The 10000-nt window shown below is 35.5% G+C and overlaps 1 protein-coding gene across 1 annotated transcript in view; it reads left to right on the top strand.

The window, feature by feature from the left end:
• Window positions 1-2833, top strand: part of LOC138864221 (LIM domain-containing protein A-like) — a 3614-nt gene extending 781 nt beyond the window's left edge. The window contains exon 2 of the mRNA XM_070130755.1: window positions 1-2833. This exon is cut by the window's left edge and continues 306 nt beyond it. Within this exon, the coding sequence (XP_069986856.1) occupies window positions 1-794 (794 nt within the window). The 3' untranslated portion in view covers window positions 795-2833.
• The last annotated feature ends 7167 nt before the right edge of the window (window positions 2834-10000 follow it).

Raw genomic sequence — 10000 nt, 5'->3', positions numbered from 1 at the left:
CACACACACACACACACACACACACACACACACACACACACACACACACACACACACACACACATACACCACACACACACACACACACACACACACACACACACACACACACACACACACACACACACACACACACACACACACACACACACACACACACACACAAACACACACAAACACACACATACACACACACACACACACACACACACACACACACACACATACACCACACACACACACATACACCACACACACACACATACACCACACACACACACATACACCACACACACACACATACACCACACACACACACATACACCACACACACACACATACACCACACACACACACACACACACACACACACACACACACACATACATACATACACCACACACACACACACACACATACACCACACACACACACACACACATACACCACACACACACACACACACATACACCACACACACACACACACACACACACACACACACACACACACACACACACACACACACACACATACACCACACACACACATACACCACACACACACACACGCACATACACCACACACACACACATACACCACACACACACACACATACACACATACACCACACACACACACACATACACCACACACACACACACATACACCACACACACACACACACACACACACATACACCACACACACACACACATACACCACACACACACATACACCACACACACCACACACCACACACACATTTGCACTTGCAACACATCCTAGCCTAAAGCAAGAATTCCTGGTGCAAAAAAAAAAAAAGGAAAAAAAAAAATGAAGAGAACAAGACTCCAAGAGCACAAAGGCCCAGTCAAGGAATGCTAGCCAAGAATTCCGAAGACGGAAGGAAGATACGGCATAACTATGCTAAGACAGCTTGGTCTTCCTTGACGTCTCCAGATCTCTACACGTACTCTCCCTCTTGAAGATTCGAGCCCCCTCCCCTCCCCCATGGACAGTGCTCAGATTGTGATAGAACTTCAGTGAAGCTAAAGCAAAAACTCGTGACTACATTTTTCTTTTCACCTAATGATAAAAGAATAGTGAGTTTTCTTTTGATGGAGGAGAGGGTAAGAAGAAGACAGTTATCCTGTCTTTCTGTCTTCTTCCTCTTCTTTATTAAGATTTCCTTCTCTGTACTCTTACAGTTAATATTTTTAACAATTTTCTGTCCACCTGGTAACTGCAGTGCCTCTCCACCCTCATCAGTGAAATTATGGGCATCAGGATAGAAGAGTTGTCTTCAAGGCCACGTAAATGACTGAATGTGTTGAGTGTGTGTGTGTATGGGCGAGCGCGTGTGCATGTAGTGTATTGTGTTTGTTCGTTCATTAGAGGAGAATTAAGTGGGAAAGAATAAACTTCCACCCATTGTAAAAAGTCACAAAGTCATTGTTTTTTTGTTAAATAACTTGTACAGTAGAATGTGCAATTTTTTGTTTTGTTTTGTTTTGTTTTCGTTGTGCAAGTGCAAATATGTAGTGTACAGTTAATGGAGTACATATTATTTTATTATAAAAACAATTCTGCCCACCCAAATTCCTAGCCAGACAAGGTCTATTCCCGCCAAACAGCGGTTCATCCGGAGTTTGTCTCAGCCGTCGTTGTTGTTTATCTTCGTCGTCTTAGTTGGGATAGGGACTCATGGATGACAGCAAAAGGCGAGGGAAAGGGAAGGCCGGGTGCTGGGTGGACTCAGGCAGAGGCTGTACAAATCATAGATGTCCACAGCAAACCTGGCCAGGCCGATCACAACAAAGACTTACCTACGTGCGCGTGTGATATCACTTTCCTTAAGTGGTGTAGGTCTTATGTGATTTTGTGAAAGCTCTGGTAATTTTTTTTTTTTTTTTTTTTTTCTATATCATTTTTATTGAGTATAGTGTTTGAGAACATAATTACTCATATAAATATTACAACCTTTTTTTATTTTTTAATTTACTGTGATTGTGATTGACTGAATTGATAATGATAATGTCCGAATAAAGAAATTTATCTAGCCAGTATTAGGGATTTATTTGTGTTAAATGTCAGCTGGCCAGGTAAGCTGAGGACAAAACAAGAAGAAAAATATAACAAAAAAAAATAATGTATAAAAAGAGAAATAGATAGGTGACAAGATATTATGATAATTCATGAGTTTCGCAAGCCATTGTATCAGAAATTAGGGGAATTTTTCTAACTCAATATAAACGTGAGGAGGAAAGAAGGAAGGGATTATAAGATTTTAAAAGAAGAGAAAGACGGGAAACGAAATTGGGATTTTTACAACCATTGTTTTGTTTGATCAATGGATTAATTTTCATTATTATTTTTTTCTCCGCAGTACTGATGCATTGTAATAGATCTTGTTGCCTCTCAGAATACTTGTTAGGAGGAGGCGAGATGATTACTCTTGAAGAGGAGAAAAAGATAAAATAAAATAAAATAAAAACTTGTAAAGAGGCAAAAGGGAAGGAAGAAAAATGGAGCAAAAATTTGGATGACTAAATTCCCAGTTTTGTTGGGGTGTTTCTCACACTATCAAGAGTTTTCCACATCTTCCTTCTATCATGGTGAATATTGAGGGGGTGGCCATGCTGCTGTGTGGAATGGTCGTGTAACATATCTGTAAACCAAACGTTCAAAATGTTATGAATTATAGATGAAGAATACGAGAGAAAAAAGCCTAACCTCAGTATCGACAAAACAAAACATTTGGAGTGTTAATTGCAATATATTGTAGAGTCTGTATTATATGGCTAAATAAAAAAATCTCATTTTTATTAAATGATTTTCATTATCAATGGTGACAGCCTCTGAATTGGACATATAGAGCTCGAAAAAATTTTATATATATATTTGTAAAAGTATCGTTATCACTATTTTTCCCCTTTTTTCTTATCAGTATCAATGTCTTATGTCAGACTATATTTATTTAGAATATTTTGGGAGGAAAGGAAGGTTTTTTAAATATCTGGATTGAAATATATATAAATTACCTGTTCAAGTGTACTTATTATATCTAGCCTTTTCATGTAGACTTGCTCTGTAATTGAATATATCATTTTGAATTTCTTATACTGTCATTCTTCGTTACAAATTTGAGAGAGGTATACATGAGTTTAAATAACTTTTTAACGATACTTCATGGTAATTGTGATAAATATTTTACCTAAATAGAATTACGGACACTCCCACTTATAACTTTTTCTACAATTTCCCTTCCAGTTTCTCACAAAAATCAGAGGTTATTGCTGGTTGGAATTTCCAAACATGTGAAAGCTCATGAGCAAAGCAGCACAGAGCATCACAGTAACAATTCATATATATAAATAAAAAAGTAAATCATCAAGATATGATGAATGTTAAACTCATTAATGAAATAGGAGAAAAATGGTCAAGGTTAACAAAACACAGGATAGCATTTTTACATTTCATTGTCAGCATAGGACTTGGGAACACCTGGAATATACAGACTTACAAATTTGTGAGTTGAGCATAATAACACACACCATACTACATGACCCATTTAATACAAATTTTTTCATACATGAATGATGAATGTCTTATCATAAAGGCTGGATTCAAATACAGTGAGAAAACCGTGGCTAAGGAAGAGTGTGCAAACAACCCTGACATTCTGCGACTTGTTAATGATGCATTTAAAAGAATTAGAAAGGGAAAAGAATATGAACACTATCAGGGTAATAAAATTCCATGCTTTCATGAATGGTGCATCAAAAAATAGTCATTTACAAACAGGCTTGCTTGCCTACTTAAATGCTTTAAAAATCCCACACTGTGAACATCTTAGTGCCCGTAAATCATGTATATTAAACAAAGAGATGATGGCTTTTGTGTGGAATGCCAGGTTGCTCTTACATGCAGATTCTTCCAACCATCAGAATTAAGAATGAGTTCATAGTATATTACAAGATCTGTGTACTTCTTTAAGACACAAAGTTGTGAAGCTATCCCACTGATTGCGTTGCTATGATTGTGACTAGGTACTACTGCTTTGACTAACCAGCTTTTGTGACTGGCAAACTAACAATACAGTCAATTCCACCAAAGAAGAAAAAAAAAAATCTCTGGCCCATGTTTCTTTGTGCAATCCAGTCTCATAAGCACCATAGTACGTCATGAAAGAGACCACTCAGGAAGTGATCCCACTATGAGGTCGATGAGGCTGACAGAGACAAAGGATGACCTGCCTCGGAATTTCCAGTCTAGGGAACACAAAGGCCTACAATTGGCTGGCTCGCTACTGCTCCTGCTCCTCCTCCTCCTGCTTCTGCTTCTTCCTCACACCAAACTCCATCTTTTTTTTTTCTTTTTTTCATGACTACATTACTCTGCCAATATTATCAATTCTTTACTTGAAATCAAGTAGTGGCTAGGACACTGAACAGTATAAGATTTGACTAGATCCTAATGATTAAATGCCCGCAAGCTCAGAAAGATGTAAAGTTATGGCTGGCTGATTGATAACTAATGTACAATCGACTTGCAGTGGTTTAACTCTTCCTGAACTTTACAATTGGCCTGCACCTTCCATCACGGTTAAAGGCATTGGGAGAATGGTACACTAACTATAAAAAGCCATGTCTTTTGTCACACTGCTTGTCAGAGTGCACTTTTTTTTCTTCTTTTTTTTTTTTAGATTTTATGTAGTTTTTGTTCTTTTGTCTTTGCCTGTTTCTCAGGTTGAAAGACCTTGATGTCATCTACTTTGCACTGAAGAGAAGCACTGACAACTAGAGCTACAATACATACACTGTCGCATTTACCCCCTCTATGTCAATTATCGCTTTACAAGATTTGGTTTTTAACCCTAATATGCGTAATGGTTATATAGCTGATTAACTTTCCTATACATTTACTTGACATTTCTTATAATAAATATAATGTATGAATTTCATTGTGGAAAAAAATGGGACACATTATATGACATAACCAATTTTACAAGGAGGGTCAACCTGTTAGCTTTGGGGGATGAAAATCATGATTCAAGAGAAATAAAAATGTACTGTAGAAAATGTCCAACAGGCTAACAACCTTGATACAATGCATAATGATGTGTTAGCTTTACACAACAGTTGAATGTCTGAGATTTCGTTAATTTCACATTCTTATTCTCTTCCAAAATGGTTCATTGTCAAACACAGATAAATATGATTGAATTCTTATGGCGATTAGATGTACATAAGTAAAACTATGGTATTTAAGACCCTAATTTTTCCTGTACTTTGGGAAGACCACTATAAGGACCATTATTGCTTATCACATTCGGTATATCCTCTCCTGAAAGAGTTGAGTGTCAGACACACTTCTCATATGCTTTTGACTTTGAATGTAACAATTTTGTCTCCACAATTTCTGATGCTTACTAAATGACAACAAAACACAAAAAAAATCTTGGCTCTTCCTAGCTATTGTATAAATTCAGTTCTTTTTTTATTTTTAGGAAAATACATGATTTGTAAAATAGTCTATTTCTTCTTAAACAAACCATGAATTATAATTGATCATAAATAGACATTTCTATAAGTCATAGATTATTTTAAAAACTACACTAAGTTATATTTTTTTCTGTTCCATATGCTATCTATATCTGAAATTCTTCCAAGAAGTCAAATGAAAAGTCTAACTGATTTTAGAACTCACACTGAGATCAAAAAATATCAATGATGATCTTTAAAAAAAAAAAAATCTTCCATACATAAGTAAGGCCTTTCAGAAGTTACATTTCATACTATGGAGAGTCATTAGCAGTTTAGGGGGGAGGGTGGGTGGGATCAGCAATAAACAGAATTCCACCTAACTGCAACTCTTAATTAAAAGCACTGAGGATTCATTTTGCGGATATCTTCTACAATGCATTACTAGGAAACCAGTCTGCCACGTTATGCAATATATCTTCAAAGCAAAGTTTAAAAACTAGTTTCTACGTTCAAGATGCAGCAAGTAGTTATCGGACACCTGCGAGCTCTTCCAAAGCATGCAAGAAGGAGGGTTACATGCAAGGCAGAATGGGGAGGGAGAACTTAAGAAACTAAAAATTAAATGCAATACTAAAAACAATAGTTGACTAAATTTGCTATTACAATATATCCTTCAAAAAGTTTTAATAACAACAATAATAAATAAATAAATACATCTGCAAATGCAACTCTTTCCATCATGTCATAATATCCCTCAAGCTTTTCATCACTGATACTCATCCCTTACATGTCTCACTCACACTGTGCAGAGGAACCTCATTTTCAACAAAGACAACCTGATGTGAGGTTACACAATGCTGATTAAGGTTACTTGTTACTTGCTACTTTTTTCTTGCCTTCAAACTGCCTTTTCTTATTGCTTGTCTTTGGCTTGATCGCAAGGTGCGGAAGCGTATTTTATCCACTTTCAAAACTAAAAAGCTTGAGACATGAAAATCTACACATTAATGAATGTTTCAAATAAAACCCCTTCACAGTACCACTTACCCATAAAAGCTATTCCTTTTTCTTCTCTAATAAAATTATATATGTAATAGGCTAAATTGAAATATCTTAACAATACCAAACTGAAATACAGAATTTGGAGGCAATTTTAATTAAAAGAAAATTTATTTTGTTTCACTTCAAGCCAGTTCTGTTGAAAATGCCCTTCACTATGATGATTGCCAGACAAATAATGGTATTAGAGAAGTTTCACTATGAAATGGATTACAGCCTGCAATAAATGTTTCACTGTAAGCTCCTACACTGGCCAGTATTTTAACTGTTCTCGCATTATACTAGTATTACCTTATTTAACTTTACATGATCTATACTAGAGATAAATGCCTGTGCTGAGGGAACAGGCTACATATTGTATGATGAAGTCTTTTTTTCTTCACACCAATGTACATACACTCTTGTACTGTATGTTATGCACTAAATAAATATAGTAGAACACTAGCCTGTAGTGACCCGTATACATAACTTCACACAGTTCTAGAGACCAGCGAAGGTCAAATGCCAAATAATGTAGATATACAATATATGACATTTCCTATGCCCTCGTGTAGAAACTGGATTGTATTGCATTACACTGTAATGGATACAACACTGTGTACAGTCTTCTGAGAAATAAAAATTGTATGCACTGCTGTAAAAAATAAGTCCTGTTTCTTTTTTCTTCTTTTTTTAGAGCACTGTATACAACACTGTACGTAGCGACTGTGCGTTAAGAAGAGTCCAATGTGTTGTATACTCTACAATATGGCAGCAGTAGAAAATGTTTCAAGTTAGGCAGCACGCTTTCCTATCTTCACTCAGACAACAGAAAAAGGAGAGGGTTTACACGAGGGACCCTCATGTTTGTACAGCACAGTTACCAGCACTGAAAGTGTACTTAAAGATATAACAGTAATAAAAAAATAGAGAGAGAAATAATAATAATACAAAAGGGGGGCAGAGAAATGAAATGGAAGTACCCTGACCCACTCAGTGACTTTTCTGTAATTATTTAATAGAAATTTGTTCCTTTTCCTTACAAAGATTTAATATTGGCATTTCAACCAATGCACAAAAAAGTAAGTATACATATAAAATAATTTTAATAACTCTAGTAATTTAGATATAAAGGAGATTTTCATTTCCATTAATACTTCATGACATTGGTTATATAAATAGCCAAAAAAGCACCTTTTCTCAAAGAGATCTCTCGTATATTATATCAAAGCCTTCCTAAATTCAAAATATTTCTTCTTGTGTTTCTAGACATTCTTCCAGCTACACTATAATGCACCTGTTAACAATAAATGACCTTTAACCCCTGATTTTTACATATTAAACAAAAATGACTGGAGTAAAATAACATAAAATGCCTATCTCACTATTATTCTTTGTCATTGGGTCTTCACAATGAATAGTTTTTTCTTCTCACTTTAAAACCTGTTCAAATTTGAACTCTTAAACAAAAATAAATTATCAATAACTGCAAATTGAGTTTTAAACCTCTAAACTGAACACATTAGGCAACCTCACAGCATGCAAATATATGCACACATACATATGCACATGAACATGAACATGCACACACAAAGCAGATTACTCTTAAATAAACACAAAGCACAAGTATTTTCTCTCATGGTCTTGACCAACATGTATGCCCCTTGTATTTTTGAAGCAATATATGAAAAAAAAAAATGTTAAACTTAAATTAATATTAAAAACATAAATTTTCATCAAGCTTAAAAGAATCAAAGCATACTTTAGTTTGCCAACACTGCTTATTAACAATCATACAGATACTCAAATTAAAAAGGCATGTCCTAAAAACAACCTTTCATCATAAATACATGGTCTGCATCCTATTTCACTTTGGCTAAGACAATATACATTTGCATTATTTATTTATTAGAATTATCTGATATTGTTTATCAGCTACATGTGAACCATTATTCAAAATGAATGAACTGCCCTAGAAAAATATTCTGAGCCAGTAATATTTTCACGAACAATGCTCAAGTTTGTTCAAGCAATACACATTGTAAATTCATACCTGGGCATGTTCAACTTTGCATATGAATCAAGATTTTTCTATATAATCCCAAGAAAACCAGTAAGATATTCCTAAAAATTATCTCTTCTGAAATAATGCAGTATCTGATGTTGGGAAAAGAAAGAGAGTAAAGATTTTAAAGCAAAGCCCAACTACCTTCCACATCATCCTCTGGTTGGGTCAGGGTACACTTCAAGGAATGTGTAATGTGTATAGTAAGTGTGCACTTCTGTGAGTACATCAAACTGAAATCATGTGCATAGCATCCCAAGAAAAATTCAGCATTCATACTCATTATATACAGTTCTGTGTGACTCAAGAAATATTTGTGTTGTCAAATTTGATTAAGTATACAAAGCACATGAAAGAGAGGGATCATTTTTCCTAACCTAATAATACTGATCCAAACAAATACAAACATCTGTATTGGTTATCAAGAGGTCTTCTCCTTCTCTGCTACAGCAGGCTGGCCTAAGGTCTCAGCCTCACAGCGATTGTAAAGTCACTAATTTACAAAACTATTGATTCTTGCATGAAGAATAACTACACTGAGATATACATAGGCTCTAACTCACACCAACAACCTATTTGCTCTATTTACATCTGCCATCAGGCTTTTGTAGTAATGATGATAAAATAGCATATGATCACAAATACTTGAAAAAGAAAAAGAAAAAATTAAAAAAGGCTGAAAAATACTCATGAAGTGTTTGTCATAAATAGATTCCTCTGATATTCAAACTACATGCATGGTGAGGAGGAGGAGGAGGAGGAGGACACGGCGATGAGTGAGCGTGCAAGAAGGAATGAAGAGGAGGACGATGAGTGTTTGCCGAGTCAGGTGAGAGAGCTGGATTGAGTGGGCGAAGGGGAAATGAGGGAAAGCCTCCCTCACCTCTCCCACAGTCAGCCCTTCTCTCCCAAGCCATCTCCCAGCCTTAGGGTAAATGAGATGGGGAAAACTTTCCAAGAACCTGTGGTGGTAGGATTAATAAGCATCTACAACACAGTACCATAATATACAAATGACTTATGGCGCATACACTCGTGGCTCCTTTTCCTCACTCCACTTGCTTTTGAAAGACAAATAAGCGATGATTGCAAGAACCTGTACAGAAATCACATTGAACTCAAGGCCCTCATGTGCACTTGAGTTGGACTGGAATGAACAGTTTAACAGGGATATAGTATGAAATAAAGATGGGATATCTCAAATTCCCTGACTTCAATTTGAAATAATCATAGTGATTAAAAATAAATAATAATAATAATAATGATAACAATAATAATGGGAAGAAATATAAACGTCTCACATACAACTTCAAATTTGGAGGGATAAAAACAAGACGAAAACAAATTTCAATACAATTATGGCACCATGTGCATGGAATTAAAAAAAATTATAAAAAATTATAAACAT

The sequence above is a fragment of the Penaeus vannamei genome, chromosome 15 (assembly GCF_042767895.1).
Source record: "Penaeus vannamei isolate JL-2024 chromosome 15, ASM4276789v1, whole genome shotgun sequence".
Taxonomy (NCBI): Eukaryota; Metazoa; Arthropoda; class Malacostraca; order Decapoda; family Penaeidae; genus Penaeus; species Penaeus vannamei.
The sequence above is the reverse complement of the archived record's forward strand: the minus strand, read 5'-3'. Positions and strand labels throughout refer to the sequence as shown.